The sequence below is a fragment of the Dipodomys merriami genome, unplaced genomic scaffold (genome assembly GCF_024711535.1).
Source record: "Dipodomys merriami isolate MVZ:Mamm:240054 unplaced genomic scaffold, mDipMer1.0.p SCAF_4, whole genome shotgun sequence".
NCBI lineage: Eukaryota > Metazoa > Chordata > Mammalia > Rodentia > Heteromyidae > Dipodomys > Dipodomys merriami.
The window spans coordinates 56438686-56455647 of record NW_027205603.1 but is presented as its reverse complement, the minus strand read 5'-3'; the positions used below and the strand labels follow the sequence as shown (position 1 = coordinate 56455647).

At 41.2% G+C, this 16962-nt stretch overlaps 1 protein-coding gene and 1 pseudogene across 1 annotated transcript in view; both read right to left on the bottom strand.

The window, feature by feature from the left end:
* Positions 1-6325, bottom strand: part of Ripk2 (receptor interacting serine/threonine kinase 2) — a 33042-nt gene extending 26717 nt beyond the window's left edge. Inside the window, exon 1 of the mRNA XM_069991022.1 lies at positions 5873-6325. Coding sequence (XP_069847123.1) covers positions 5873-6045 — 173 coding nt within the window. The 5' untranslated portion in view covers positions 6046-6325. The remainder of the gene's footprint in view (positions 1-5872) is intronic.
* Positions 6283-9688, bottom strand: LOC138806147 (survival motor neuron protein-like; annotated as a pseudogene).
* Positions 9689-16962: the final 7274 nt, after the last annotated feature.

Genomic DNA, 16962 nt, shown 5'->3' with positions numbered 1-16962 from the left:
GTCCTTTGCCATGCAGAAGCTCTCCAATTTCATGCAATCCCATTAGTCCAACCTTTACTTTGATTTGTTGGGTTTCTGGGTCTCTATTCAGGAAATTTCAGCCTGTTCCAAGGAGCCATAGAGTTTCTCCTATTCCTTCCTGTAATGTTTTCAGGGTGTCTGCTTTGACTTCAAGGTATTTGGAGTTGATTCTGGTGCAGAGTGATATTAAGGATCTAGTAATTTTGCCAGCACCATTTACTGAAGAGTTGTGTTTCTTCCATTTTATCTTTTTAGCTCCCTTATCGACGATTAGGTGGCTATAGGTCTGTGGGTTCATTTCTGGGTCTTCAGTTTTATTCCACTGGTCCTCAGGTCTGTTCTTGTGCCAGTACCAAGCTGTTTTTACTACTATGGCTTTGTAGTAGTGTTTGTAATTTGGTATTGTTATTCTTCCAGTACTGCTCATTCTGCTACGGATTGTGTTTGCTATTCAGGGTCTTTTATTGTTCCGTGTAAATTTTTGGGTTGCTTCTTCTATTTCATTGATGAATAAGTTGATTCTATGTCGCCATCAGAAAGAATGACATTGCCGCATTTGTTAGGAAATGGAAAGACTTGGAAAAATTATATTAAGTGAAGTAAGCCAGGCCCAAAGAAACATAGGTCCCCTGGTTTTTTATCTGGAATAACTACTAGGACAAGCAGAAAAGGTCAAAAGCTATGTACAAATGACCATATAAGATGATGCTAAGCAAAATGAACCCCAAGATAAGGATACAAGAGGTTTTATCTTTGTTGTCATTGTTTTTAATGTACTTATAATATACTATGTGATTTTTTTTGTTTCTCTTGTATGTTCTTCCCTCATGGTATAACCCCCGTCTTCATTGTATTTGATTCTGGTGCCTTGCATATTGTATTTACATTTTTCTAAATTGGGGAGGGGAAGGGAAATAACAAAAAGCTAAAATAAGGACACAGGATGACCCATTGTAACAATGAGATGTACAAGACACTATGTTGAAAATGAACTTTACAACTTTGGTGGGGAGGAGGGAGGAGCTGCGGAGTTGGGGAGAGAGGGATGGTAGGGAAAAACAAAGGAGGGGATACCAATGCTTGATAGGAAATATACTCATTACCTTACTCATGTAACTGTAACCACTCTGAACAGTATCTTTACAATTAAAAATATATATAAAAGAATGGATAGGCTGGCGCCTGTGGCTCATGCCTGTAATCCTAGCTACTCAGGAGGCTGAGATCTGAGAATTGCGGCTCAAAGCCAGCCGGGGAAGGAAAGTCCGTGAGACTCTTATCTACAATGAACCACTAGAAAATTGGAAGTGGCGCTTTGGCTCAAGTGGTAGAGCGCTCACCTTGAGCTGAAGAGCGCAGGGATAACGCTCAAGCCCAGAGTTCAAGCCCCACGACTGACCCCCCCCCCCAAAAAAAAAAAAGAATGGATAGTTTATTTCAAGCATAGTGTCTAGTGAGTTTCACTGATAAATTGGTTATTGAACTACACAAGTTGGGGAGGGGTAAGGAAAGTGAGGAAAACTGGGAGAGATGAGGGCGGGGGTGACACTGATCAAAAGGAAATTACTTACTGTAAGTGACTGACTTACTGTAACTGTAACCCCTGCGTACATCACCTTTACAATAAAATTTAAAAATAAATAAAAGGATAGTATGTTGTCACTGGAACAAGGGCATATAATTTGGTTGAGGCATGCATATTTTATTTGATTTTCTACATGCATATTTTCAGAATTGAGAATGCTTAGCATATAGTAACATGGTAGGTGTCCAACAGTTGTGTCAAGTGAATTCAAGGAAGTGCTAATGAAAGTGAATTATTGAACCACTGGATGTGGGTCAGTTTATGTTAACAGATGGGAAGGCCAACGGGGAAAAAAAAAGATAAGACAGATCACCTCCAGTGTCAAAGCCATCATTATTTTTTTTGGTGGGAAGGGGGCCCGGTCGTGGGGCCTGAACTCTGGGCCTGGGCGCTGTCCCTCAGCTCTTCAACTCAAGGCCAGTGCTCTACCACTTGAGCCACAGCACCACTTCCGGCTTTTTTCTTTTTTTCTTATGTGGTGCTGAGGAATCGAACCCAGGGCCTCATTCATGCAAGGCAAGTGCTCTGCCACTGAGCCACCTTCCCAGCCCCCCCTCCCATCATTATTTTTTTTACTGGGCAATAGGTGTTAGCAGAAATAACAAAAATAAAGATGCTTCCAAAAGAAGCCAATTAGGTAGAGTTATATTTCATTTCATAGTCATTTGTGATGGAAGATTGTGTGTCTATGTGTACCAGTCCTGGAGCAGCAGGGCCTGGGCACTGTCCCTGAGCTTCTTTTGTTCAAGGCTAGTGCTCTACCACTTGAGCCACAGTGACACTTCCAGCTTTCTGAGTTTATTGGAGGTCAGGGTCTCAAGGACTTTCCTGCCCCAGCTAGCTTCGGATTGCCATCCTCAGATCTCATCCTCTTGACTAGTTAGGATTATAGGCATGAGCTATACCATAAGTGCTTGAGTTTGTGACTGAAGATTTTAAACAGGATAAATGTATGAGCAAATGCAAATTTTAGGCTGGTGAACTTGGAAGCAGATAACCAGAAAGGATCAGAAAATCAGGCATTAGGAGATTTTAGAGCTGGTTAAGAAGTGAAACAAGGAGAGATTAAAACTATAAAGGTAGTAGTGGAAATGGAAAAGAGAACACTAGCTTAATAGCTGTGTTGACAGACTAATCATGAGGGATTTTTTTTAAATGGAAGAGAATTGAAGATGTCATCAGTGTTTATCCTGGACAAGTAGGTGTTGGTAGCAATAACAAAATAGAAATGTTTCCAGGAGAAGCTGATTAGGTGAGTGGTGATAATTAGTTGTTCTTAAACCACCCAAACTCTGGATGAAGGGCTGTTACAGACACAACAGACATTCCTGACGAGACTATAAGACCTGCTAAAACCCAATCAACCAACCAACCTACCAAGTAACCATCCAAACAATCAACAAACCTACCAACCAACCAACCAGCCAACAAACCAAACATCCAAACAACAACAAAAACAATGTGTTGTCATTTATTTTTAAGTAGTATAGATTATGTTTTATAATTTAAAATTTAACAGTTGCAAGATGACAAAATGAAAAGCTTCTTCCTGTCTCTTAACCCCTACAAAACTGTTACAAAACTAATTGTATCAGTCTGTAAGACATGTTTAATTAAATGTATGTTCCTTAAGTTCAGATAAGTTCTGTATTTGCCCCAAGAGACATGGGCCGACAAGGCAGTTGCTGTTCAACATCCTTGTAGGAAGTCACAGGAGGAACATGAAGACTCCCGGATACTGAGAATGAATTATACAGAAAGCATGGTGTGGAAGTCCCAGTGACATGTGGCGTTTAACACTCTTCCCTCCTATTCCAATTATTGGAGGCATTCTTCCTTTTGCTATGATGTTATTATGTGTTAGTCACATGCACTCTCATTCTCATCTCAACCCTCTAAATTTGGTCCCCTTTCCATTCTCTCCATTTTATATATAAGAATATTGAGCTGAGCTCAGAAAACAGAACAATTTTCCAATAACCACATAGATCCAAACTGCAACTATGGTACACTAAAACCTATATTCTTTCTAGTCGATTACTTGATCAGAAAAGCAAGTAGACAGTTTGTGAACATAGAGTTCATGAAGATAGAGTAAGACAATAAAGTCAAATGAGTTTAAAGATAAAAATATCACTAAAATTACCCTACTTAAAATTTCAGTTGGGGAAAAGAAGCAGTTATGCTAGCTAAAGGGAACATGGATAGCCAATGAGAGACATCTACCCATAAGTGGTAGGAAGACATTTGAGAAAGGCCATCACTGGATAGAAATCAGGTAATAGAGAATGACTCAGCAGTCACTAAAATAACATGTAACACATTTATTTTCCCCAGGTGATCATACATAACAATGCAGGTATTATCTACACTGGAGCTTATGAAGTATATGTTCAGTATTTATTACTTAAATTTTATAATGTAAGTCAACTGCAGGTAGCCACAGGTGCAGACTACATAAACATTACTAATATTAAGTTAAAAAATAACAAGTGGAAAAAAGAATGACATGTGCTAAGGCCAGAATGTTTCACAGGCTTTATGGTTTCTTTGAAGACAGAATTGACTTCTGTATAGCAAAGCATTTTATATTATGAAAGTTGTTACTGTGTATAGAAGGGATTTCTCTCTATCCCATAGCCCTCAAATGGCACAAAGTTAAAATACTGAAAAAATGAGAGAATCATTCTGTTGAAATACTTAATAGTCTCAGTGCTACATTCCTATATAATATTTGTAGAGTTGGTTATAAAATATATTCATTCTTTCTAACTGAACACTACCCTTTTTTTGGGGGGGGGGTCTGGTCGTGGGGCCTGAACTCTGGGCCTGGGCGCTGTCCCTCAGCTCTTCAGCTCAAGGCTAGCGCTCTACCAATTGAACCACAGTGCCACTTCTGGCTTTTTTTCTTTTTGCTTATGTGGTGCTGAGGAATCGACCCCAGGGCCTCAGGCATGCAAGGCAAGCGCTCTACCACTGAGCCACCTTCCCAGCCCCTGAACACTACCCTTTTAAGTTGACTACATAAACCCGCTTGTCCACCATTTGCTCCACAAAATACAAGTCACTTGAAGGGAATTGTGGAATACAAAAATGGAAACTATCTCCAAAAGTGTCCAAAATCTACCATGTGATCTAGTCCACAATGAAAGAAGAGTCACACTCAGAAAGAAAGTCAAATCATTTTTGGCAGGGCCGAAGCCAAGAAATTTGTCTGGTATTGCCTGGAAGCTGCCTCTGTTCAATGAGGCCTTTATCATGATGTATTTTTATAGGAAGTGGAGAAGAGAATGTTGAAATCATGGATGTTAATTCACTAAGAACTAAATACAAGGCCTGGCCAAATTCCCTGTTGGAAGGAAAATACACATGTCTAGTGACTAATACATACAGTCACACTTCCACGGTATCTGGCAACTCTTTTTCTGGAAACAGAAACTAATGCTAGCTTTTTCTGACTATGGGAACCTCTTCGAGGATGTGAGAGAGTCACAATTTTTGGCCATTTAACAGCTTTGTAAATTCAATGTTACTGTTAGAACAAAAAAGAATGCACATTTCCTGTGTAGGGATAGTCTTCACTCTGAGAGAACTGAACTGTCAAGTATAGAGAGTTTGAGATTTAAACTTTCACAACAATACGTAACCAACCACAAACAAAACAAAAAGCCAGCAAAAACCTCAGACCAAAACATCCCAGACTCGAAAGCGGCAACTATCGAATAAAATTATAAAAACATGATGCACAGAGACAATTTTTTAAATGATCATTTTGGTATGCGATCAATATTGCATATTTCACACTTACTGAGGACTTCAGTTCGGCAACCACATTTCAGCTCTGTGGCTAAGAGCTAGCTACCTACAGCCCTAGAATCCGATTGCAAAGCCCAAGCCGAAGCCCACGATTATAAATACACGTCAACTTCAATCAACACCATTCGAGTGGGCTGTGATTGCGGATAGAAGTTTAGAGTAGGGAAAGAGGATAGGTAGCCAAGGAAAGAAGGGAGGAGAGGAAAGTCGGCAGGGAGAAGAGCGCAGGAAAGAGGTGGGTGATTTCCAGGGGTGCAGATGCCTCCCTCTTCCCCAAATGCGCCCCCTCCAAAGCTCGACCGACTTCCTAGAGAGATGGCTTGGGATGGGGGTGGTGGTGGTGGTGGCAAATGGCATTTGGACTCCAAGGCCAGCTCCCCCGATCGCGCGTGTTCTGGGAGGGGACGCGGGGTGCAGTAAAGATCGGGGCTCCTCCAGGGCCCGCCCTACCTGTCGAGCAGCGGCGTGTGGATGTGCAGGTGCTTCACGGCCACTTGGACGCGCCAGTCGGAGTGGCGGGCGGACGACACGGTGCCCGAGGCCCCGCGGCTCAGGTAGCGCAGGTCGGCGAGCTTGTGGTAGGGGATGGTGGGCAGGGCGCTGCAGATGGCGTCCCCGTGCATGGTCACCGGCGCGCCGGCCGCCCGCGGGCCCCGGGTGTGCGGAGATCGGCCCAGCAGGAGAGTGGGGAGTGGGACGACGCGCGGCCCCTTGGTGGTTGGACACTAGGTCACCAGGCCGCCCATGCTCCACGCGCCGCGCGCGCCCAGCGCCGGCACTGCTGGTGGCTGGAGACCCGGCTGGGAAGTGCGGGAAGTGGCGGCCTGGAGGAACTGGCAGCGCCCCGGCCTTTCCTAGGCTCATCCGTCCGGAGCCCGGGCGACTCCTCCTCCGCGAACTCCCCCGGCGACGTCAGCGGCGGACACCGCGTCGGGACCCGCCCCACTCGCCGCGCGAGCTCCCGCCCCGGCCTGCGGGGTGAGCGCGGCCCCTGTGCGCGCGAGGGCCCGGTGTGCGCGGCCCCGGTACGCGCCAGCTCCCTGGGCGGGCGGGCGAGCGGCCCGGTGCGCGCGGCCCCATGCGCGCGGCCGCCGTCCCCTTCCCTCTTCCCTCACCCATGCCCCCCTCTCCCCCCTCCCACTCAGGTCCCAGCACCGGCCATTGGCCTGAGGGCATTCGATGCCCTTCCCACCCCACCCCCCCCTCGCAGCCACACCCAGGTTCGGAAACCCGGCCTTTTGGGGAAAGTCCCCCTTGGAGGCCTGCTGGTGGCTGGGGTCTGAAGGGTCACTTGGCTCTGAACGCTGTGCTATGGAGGATTTCAATCCTTGGCCGGGGTGGGGTGGGGTGAGGAGGGAGACGTGGTGCGGGAGCCAGGCCGACTCTCGGGGTTGGAGTGACTCACTAATCTCTAAAATCACATGTAACATTACAGACACTTTTTTTTTTCTTTTCTCTCAAGTTGCCCAACTGAACCAGGCACATGTACCCACGGCAGAGAGCTGGTGAAGCGCACGCACACACAGTGTTTATTGGAAGAGGGAAGTGGAAGTGGTGGTGGTGTACCCCTGGGGTGCAGCCCTGACTCTCCACTGGTGATTTCCAAGGTCTCTTTCTTAATAAGGAAGCAGGTGTAAATCCACCTGCTTACCTATACACTCCAATCTTTCCCTCATGTCTCTTCAGAAGTGAGGGTTGAGTGACAAACTTTGTTTTAGTGGTACAAATTTAGGTAATTTTTCCTTGTCATTTGACTACTAGAGAATAGCATATTCCCTTCCTGTCGATTCTTTCTTACTCTTACAAGCATATGTAGACATCCAGGCACCTCAAGAGAATTCCCTCCCGAGGGATGACTCCAGGTAAGATTATAGATTTCTCTCTAAATAGGTTGACTGAACTAAACAAATGAAAAGGTTATGCAAATTAGGCTCAAATAAGCATCATATCTATAGATGCACTATTTGGAAATTCTGTGAAATTACATTAAACTGTGTTTGTGTACTGCAAATAAAACTTATTTGTACCCATAGTGTTATTTTAGGAAACAAGTGTTCTAAATCTCACTAATAGAAAATGGACAAAAAGTAGAAAAAAGTGGTTCACACACCTGTAATCCTAATTACTCAGGGAGCTAAGGTTTGGAAGATGGAGTCTCAAAGCCAGCCCAGGCAGGAAAGTCTGAGAGACTCCATCTCCAAAAGTAACCAGCAAAAAGCTGGATTGGAGGCATGGTTCAAGCAGTAGAGCTCCAGCTATGAGCAAGCAAGCTGATGGAGAGCATAAAAGCTCCTTCCCCCCCCCCCCCCCCAAACTAGGATAATACCTGTTAACATTTGATGATATGGAGGCTATTGTCATGGGGAATTAGAAAAATATCCATCATGCAGTTATTGAGTACAATCATCTCTTTTTTTTCCACAATTTTTTTATTTTGAAAGGTATTAACAGAAAGCTTAACATATTTACTAAGTTACAATTATGCAAAGTGCTGAATCACAATTTTGACAGACCAACTCATGTATTGAACGTAACCTTTGAGTTTCTTTCAAGCACTCACATTTCCTTGATTAGTCACTCACTGACTGCCCCAAGAACAACTCTGGTCCTAACACAGACACTCCAGGACAGGGGAAGATGCTGATGACGGTACCTCCAGCTCCTGTCTGTGAAGATAACCAGGAGACTTTTGTTCATATTGCCAGGGAATATCACCACCATTCTCTCCTTACTTGAAATGTGAGCTTCTCCCTCTTTTTTATTTTGTCTGAAACCCATGTAATGCCAGTATGGTAGCCACTCATGTACTATGAGATTAACATACTTTCCCAAAGCATCAGTGTCATTAAGAGAATCTGGACATATGGAAGGTGTGTGTGTGTGTGGGGGGGGGGGGATTATTGGTGGTCCAGAAGGAAATGGAGGGATCCACATAACAGGAAGTAGGGTGGGGAAGTGGTGGTGGTGAGCCATTGAATTTTACTTATTATTTATTTTTTTAAAAAAACCCTGCTGTAATCTCCTATATCTTTTTTATTTTTATTTTTATTGTGAAAATACCATTTCTTGTAGTAGATAGAATTTTTCCCTTTGATTTGATTTCCATGTTGCAGATCAACATCTTTTTTTTTTTTAATTGTGAAAATACCGTACAGAGGGGTTTCAATTACATGGGCAAGATAATGAGTACATTTCTTATCAAGCATTGTTGCCTCCTCCTTTGTTTCTCCTTCCCATTCTTTCCCATCCCCTCCCCCTGCCAAAGTTGTAAAGTTTGTTTTTCCACATAACATCTTGTACATCTCATTGTTGCAGTGGGCCCACTGTATCCCTATTTAAACAATTTGTTATTTCCTTCCTTTCTCTTCCCACAAATTATATCAACATCAAAAACAGTGAAAACAGTGCTTATACCGTGGGGGGAGGGACATACAAAGCAACAAAGAAATCATCTTATAAATATGTTAGAAACAATAGCAAGAAAGGAAAACCATTTGAGTCCTTATCTTGGGGTTCATTTTGCCTAACATCAACTTATCTGACCGTTTCTGCTTGTCTCAGACATATGCTAGTTATTGCAAATAAGGGAAACCATGGGACCTATGTTTCTTTGGGGCCATTGAATTTTAGACCTGGCTTTTCTGGTCCCAATCCTGATCCTGGCATTGGGGGTGGCAGAGGAAGAAAAGAGTTCCATGGAGCAGCTTTTGACTGTTATTCAGCTTATTTCCAGGAAACCTGGAGCTTTCACTTTCATCTGTTGAAATGTGACTTTCATTTTCATTCCCCTGAGCATTCGGTTCTCTATTATTTGCTCCTTCAGAGGTTGGGGAAAGAAAATCAGATAGGTTTGCTCCTCTCTATTTCCATATCCAGTGTATACAACCACGCAGGTTCCTTTCTTTAAATCAACTGAAGCAATGGTATCTGGTTAAATGCATCCATCTTCTGACCAAATGGCACAACATTTGTCACCAACCTTCCACCGTTTCAAAGGAGTTGTGTTATTCTTCCTTTGGCTTTGATTCTTCTTAATGGGTTTTCTTCTAGGGGTGCTTTTGGGCTTATCTGGAGTTTCACAAATGTCACCATTCTTTAAAGCATGCCTAAAGGAAGCCATGGCTTTACCATACGCTTTTTATCAATGCTGTATCATCCCAGATGTCAGATGTCAGATGTCAGAATCCTCACTCGGCCCTTTCCATGCAGGAACAGCACTGAATCTTCCTGCTTGGAGATGCCCCCACTGCCGCTGCCCAGCGCCATGGAGGGCCGCCAGCAGGAAGCTCCGCATGGCGCATGGCGCTCCACCCGCTTCTCATTTTGATATTTTATATTCAGTCCGAAAATTGAATATATTGTTAGGTTCCCCTGCCCCCCAGGGCATTTGAGCTCATCCGTTTGCTTGCTAGGCTAGCACTCTACTCCTTGAGCCACACCTCTAGCCTGGCTTTTCTGATTATTTTGGAGATGGATTTTCTCAGAGGTATCTTCCAAGGCTGGCTGCAACCCAAAATCGTCCAGATAACAGCCTCCCAAGTAGCTCGGATGCCTGGTGTTCACCTTTAAGTACTTTACTAAGAAAATTAAGCTAAATTGAACAAAATACTTCATATATCCGTTGGGAAAGAGTAAATATAATCTATTAATAAAGATTAGAATTAACCTGTCACTCATTAAAACAAATGTACTCTATGCTGATAAGGTCATTTTAAGCTACTTTTCAATCTAAAGCCACATCATTATTGTTTAGCATCCTGAAAAATAGTAATTTTTTAAAATTTCTAAAAAGGTTAACGTCTTTCTTCTCTGAAAGCACTGAAAAATTGAAAAAACAACGACAAAAAGCAGCCTGCAGACATTTAGCTGGTACGGTCTCCTCTACTACTAGAAGCCCTAATGAAGCATTGTGCAACTTGTGAATGTCTTCTTACAAAAAGGAATTCACTGAATTTTCAGCAATCCCTTTCTGCTTGTTAAAGAGTAAACTTCTCTCATATTCTAAGTGTTAGGATGTTCTTCTGATATTAATATTACCTGCTTGTGCTATAAAGTCCAGTCTTTTTCCAAGACAATTTGAGCTTTGTCATTTATTCATACCATTAAAAAAAAAGATTGGGGGTGGGTAGGATTTAAAGATAGATACTTTGAAGAGGGTTATCATGTCATCTTTGTCTTTGACATCATCATTAATTATAGCATGATCTGTTTCATCCCAATAAATCAGAAAACTGTATGAATTCTGATAGGTGAAAATGTGGTAGCTGTACCTGTCTTTGATCTGAATCTGTTAATGCAATGAAAACAATACTTATTTTTCAAAGAACTGTTTTCATTGAACTATTAAGTTGAACCTATGACCTAAAGCAGGGCTTTTGGTTCTTTTGCTTGTTTCTTTTTTAATTCTTGTTATATGAGCTATCTTTAAACTATACTTCAGCAATTGTTTTCAGACCAAGTGTTAAGGATAGAATTGAGTATTCCTTTCCAAATGTGGAAATTCTAACTTCTATGAATGTGACTGTATTTTGAAGGAGGATCTTTGTAGTTGATCAAGTTAAGGCCAGGATGATAAGCCTTGATCCTAGATGTCTGTGTTGGTAAGAAAGGGGAAATTTATCTCCATTCTTTTCTTTTTTTTTTTTTGTTTTGTTTTTTTTTGGTCAGTCGTGGGGCTTGAACTCTGCGCCTGGGCACTGTCCCTCAGCTCTTCAGCTCAAGGCAAGTGCTCTACCACTTGAGCTACAGCTGTCATGTCAAAACCAGCTTTACAATGTCGGTGTGGGGGGAGGAGGGGGGTATAATTGGGTGGGGGGAGGGGGGTATAATTGGGTGGGGGGAGGGGGGAGGCGGGGAAGGGAGGTGAAGGGTAAACAAAGGAGGAGGCTGCAATGCTTGGTAAGAAATGTATGCATTATCCTGCCCATGTAATTGTAGCACCTCTGTACAGTATGTTCTCAAATAAAATAAAATAAAATTCAAAAAAAAATATACAAAGATTTATCTCATAGTTTAAGTAAAATTGTATCTGTTGAAATTCTTTGTGTGAATGTCTCCTGAATAAATCTTGGCAAAGATTTAAAAAAAAAAAGGGGGGGGGAAATTTAGTTGGGTGTGGTAGCACATACCTGTAATCCCAGCATTAGGGAGGTTGAAGTAGGAGGATTGTGAGTTTAAAGCCAGCCTCAAGTACATGGGAAGGCTTGTCTCACTTGATAAGGAAGAGGAAGAAGAGGGGGAGGAGGAGAAGAAGAAAAAAATGACATCATGACGTGATATGTACACACAGGGATAAAATAGTGTGAAGACCCAGGATTAATGGTATCTAAAAGCCAAGAAATGAGTAAGACTACTAGATGCTAGGAGAGCACAATGAAACAGAATTATCATGGCTGTCAGAAGGAACCAACTCTGCTCGCATTTTGATTAGCTTCTAGAACTGTGAGAATAAATTCTATTTAAGCCATCCAGTTCTTTTTTGTTGTTGTTGTTGTTTTGTTGTTGTTGTGGTAGATCTAGGAAACAAATTCTCCCAAGTATAATCTAAAAAAGCCTTTTGATTTGAGATTAATAAAATCAATAGGAAATTGCTAAGATAATACACAGAGGTATTATATATCCAGCACCTAGCTCCATTCAACAATTACATCTTATATATTCATTCTTATATATTCAACGAGTGTGCATTACTCTTTGTCATTTGACTGCATAGAAAGATCCCTGTATCACTACTTCGTTCAGGATTCCAGAACTACTCCATCACCTCAAAGATCTCCCTCCTCTGTTCCCTTTCCAGTCACACTCACCTGCTTGCCCTTTATCTTCACTAACACCAGGTAACCACTGATGTGTTTTCTATCACTATAACTTTGTCACAACACTTTTTAGTGTTAGCTTTTTCATTGCTGTGACAGAAATACCTGAAAAAAATCATCCAGATGAGGATCATGTGATGAGCAGGACTGCTGCCCTCATTGACAGCCAGAGAAGAGAGACAGAGGGGGAAAGAGAGAGAGAGAGAGAGAGAGAGAGAGAGAGAGAGAGAGAGAGAGAGAGAGAGAGAGAGAGAGAGAGAGAGAGAGAGAGAGAGAGAGAGAGAGAGAGACTCTTCAAAGGCATGCCCCTAGTGACTTACAACCTTCAACTAGTTCTACTCCTATGACCCCTCTGATGAAGTTTGCTGCTATGACCTAATCATCTCTTACAACACCACCAGCTGGGGACTAAGCCTTCCACTCAGGAGACTTTTGGGGAGATTTCATGTCCACACTGTAACAATTATGTTAGAGGAACCATAAACTATGTGGCAGCTTTGTTTTCACGGCATATGTCCTTGAGATCTGTTTTTGCAAGTATTACTGGTTTTTTTTTTAATTGCTGAATAGCACATTCTATGGTGTGAGTGTACCATGGTTGTTCAATTACTTACCTGTTGAAGAGTATTTTAGTTGGGTTTGGGTGATAGTTTTAATTAGTGACTGAGAGCAGTATTATTCCTATGTGCTATTTATAATAAAAATTATCTAAATGAAATTGCACTTCTTCATTCTTTTGATTATGTATTTAGTGTATTATAGTGAAGAAATGTAGAAAATAAATTGCTTTAAAATCTTCCTTGATCAATGCTGTAAAGAAGAAAGGAAGTAAAAAGCACTATTTGCCTGTATATGGGCAAGAAACATTTTCTTCTTTTCAGCTAAATATAGTTTTTTTTTTTTTTTTTGGTCAAGTATGGGGCTTGAACTCTGGGCTTCAGCTCTGTCCCTGAGCTCTTTAGCTTAAGGATAGTGCTCTACCACTTGAGCCACAGCACCACTTCTGGTTTTCTGGTAGTTTGTTGGAGATAAGAGTCTCACAGTCTTTCCTGCCCAGGCTGGTTTTGAACCTCGATCCTCACATCTCAGCCTCCTGAGTAGCTAGGATTACAGGCATGAGCTACCGGCGCGTGGTCAAATATGGTTTTTAATGTGTACCAAATATGGCAAATCATTCAAACATTATTTAAAGACAATGAAAATTGAGCCTTCCTGATAATTCTGATCATCCATTCTATCAACCCTGAGTCAACAATTAAATTTAACAGGCATTTTATGTGCCTTTGTGCTTAATACTGGAAATAGAGATTACATGTCCTTGCCCTCAAAGTGCTTTGAGTGTTGTGAGATATACAGTAGACCATACAGTGTGATCATTGCTCTGATGGGGAAGTCCAGGCTACTACTCACAGTACAGGAGAGAAACTTTGGGAGTAATTTAATGAAAGTGAAGTTTATAGAGGTTAGGTACATTGCCAGAAGTCAGAGTTCATTAGTTATAAATGCAGGATTCCCAAACAACTCTGGATCAGAGTATTTTGTTTCTGGGAATGTGTTCAGTAATAATCCATTTTCAGTTTCACTTTATATAATGTCAAAGGAGAGAAATTTAGTGGTAAGAGGGAATTTCCCAGCTATAGAAAAGGTTGCTGGACAAAGATTGATTATAGAATTTTCCTGGGAAATTCCATATTCCTTTGGGATTTTGTTTGGCAGATTTCCTGGAGTAGGGAAAAAAATAAAATAGCTAAAAGTTCAGTGTGCATCTAAAGATTTCAGTCCCTGCATTTAGCAGAATTCAGTTTTTCAATGTTTATCATGTTTACCATCTATCACTCCCAGGTTGTAAGCAAAATGTACTAAGGTATATAAACTGTTTTGACACCATGTACATTTATTTTGGCTTTAGGAAGCTACTATGGGAAAGAGGATATAAATGTTTAGCATCTGGTTTGGGGCAGGTAGAGATGTAGCAGTGGGAAGAGGTGAATAGGGCTTGCTGAAGGGGCCTGTGAAGTTTACTTTATTACAGGGAAGGCTGGAAGTGGAAACTCTGATTCAATCAGCCATCCACCATCAGCTGCTGAACAGATTGCTAGAGAGAACTTGAAGTGTCAAAAGGAAGGCCTCTCCCAGGGCCTTATTGTGCAACTCCAGGGAGTGTCATTCAGATGAAGCATATTATGAATGAGGCCCCAGGAGTTGTGCAATCTGGAGGCCTACTGGCCTACTAATTACAGGGTTCTTTTGTGAGGTTCAATTTACTCAGCAACTGTAGAAGGGCTTTATGAATTGTAAATAATAACAATAGTAGTTACTATTTTTCCTCTCAAGCTCTGGCCTTTGAACACAATTTCCTTATCTAGTTTGAGAAATTGAAAAGTAACCTTGGAGAGGAGCTGCCAGGAGCAAGTTAGGTACTTACAATGAAGGTCTAGAGTATAAACCTTTCAAAAGACACTAACCTCAGACAACACTGAAATAGTGTGGAACAAAGCAAATAATAATGATAATGTCTGAATAGAAAAACTTTAAGAGTATGTCCAAACCATGAAAACACACAAACAGTTCAGTCAAGCTAATAATACGTGAGTATAGCTTGTTTTCCAGTTATAGCATTGTCCCTGCTTCATGTCTTTCAATGTTTAGATTTGAATGACTAAGATTAGAGAATTACTTCTGATTCTGGAAATCATCCAGTTGATGAGTGATTCCCATTTGCTTGAATGCTACCCAAGCACGAATCACTGTCGTTTTTGAGATGCTCAGTGGTTTCTCGTGATAACATTTGTTTCTCCTCTTTGCAGTAGAGCAAACAACCCAAATTAGCAGTCAAAGACCTGGTAGTGTTTGACTATAGGACATTGATAAGTTTGTAGGGTGATAGTTATTGTCTAGCCAGGAATCCTCATCATATTTAAAGCGGAGAACCAGCTCTTTGGACTTTTCTAGAAATTTGCCTATGGTGCTATTTTAGAATCCAGATATCATGAGAAAAAATTCTGTCTGATCATAATTCCTTTATGTTGCTTATGAATTATGTGAACATGAATCCAAGACACTAAATTTCTTAGAAGCAAGAAAAGTAGCAACAATAACTAATACTTTTATGATGCTAACTATGTGTCAGACATGGAATAAAACACAGTATGTCAAGAGCTGTTATTACTCTCAGTATACAGGTAAAAGAAACTGAAGCAGAGAGCAATTAATTGTTTGTGTAAATTTATACAATTAAGTGAGAAAGTCCAGATTTGAACAGATTTTGTGTACTGAGTCTGTTTAACTGTTCCCAGAAAATATTATTAGGCTATTGGGAGATGAATGTGAATGGTTTACTAGCACTTGACACTCTATTATGTGGTGAGTTGCTTTATCTTTAAGAAGTGTATCTCCTAAGGAAGTGCAATCCTGCAATTGTACTCTGTTAATTTACCTCTTTAGTAACAATTTACGATTAGGAGTGGTTTAAACTTTATGAAACTAATTCTGTGACTAATTTGATTTTTAAAAGTTATACATATATAAATTACTTTATTATATCTAAGATCTGAAAAGTCATGTAGGCTATGACCTTTGTGGTATATGAGATGGGCCTCTGGTATGGGACACATGCGGTATGTGATGCCACATTTCAGGATAAATAAGCTCTCTGCATGACTGCCTCAAATGCTGATAATTGAAGTTCTAATGTGTATCACTTAACAACTTTTTAATTAAAATGTCAACTTGACATAACAACTGTCATTAACTGACTTAGTTTAGCAGAAACTATAAGGGCTTTTGAATTGGATGAAAGTGAGTTAGTCTTTTTCTTCCTCAATATGTATACACTTATTGGTGAATCTCAGTGTCTTCATGTATGAAGGGTGATAACGTATTTCTTGAGTATAATGAGAACTGAGCGAGATTATGTGCTTAAGTTCATACCCAACAAAGATTAGTTTCACTTCCCCAAATAAATTGGTATTTTTTGTACTCACTGATTTTAATATGTGAATACTATTAACTTTATGATTGCCTTTGTGAAGACAGAGCTATATTTATTTAGTTTACCAAGTTTTTTTTTTTTTTTGCCAGTCATGGGGCCTGAACTCTGGGCCTGGGCACTGTCCCTCAGCTCTTCAGTTCAAGTCTAGCGCTCTACCACTTGAGCCACAGTGCCACTTCCAGCTTTTTCTGCTTATGTGGTGCTGAGGAATCAAACCCAGGGCCTCATGCATACAAGGCAAGCACTCTACCACTGAGCCATCTTCCCAGCCCAGTTTACCAAGTTTTTATTTTTTATTTTTTTATTTTTTTTGGTCTGTTGTGAGGCTTGAACTCTGGGCCTGGGCACTGTCCCTCAGCTCTTCAGCTCAAGGCTAGTGCTCTATCACTTGCGCTACAGCGCCACTTCCGGTTTTCTGGTGGTTTATTGGAGATAAAAGTTTCACGGAATTTCCTGCCCAGGCTGGCTTTGAACCGCGATCCTCAGATCTCAGCCTCCTGAGTAGCTAGGATTACAGGCGTGAGCCACTGGCGCCTGGCTACCGAGTGTTTTTGAAGTTTATGTTTAAAAATTATGAAAATTCATGGAGGTCACCTTTGAAAAAATATCAGATTAAAAAAAAATCTTTGCAGCCAATCTTTACATAGTTTTTCTTTTTTTTTTTTAAAACTCTAGACTGCATCGAAATGTGGAATATTTCTATACTTATTTAGGAAATTAAATTTGTACTAAAT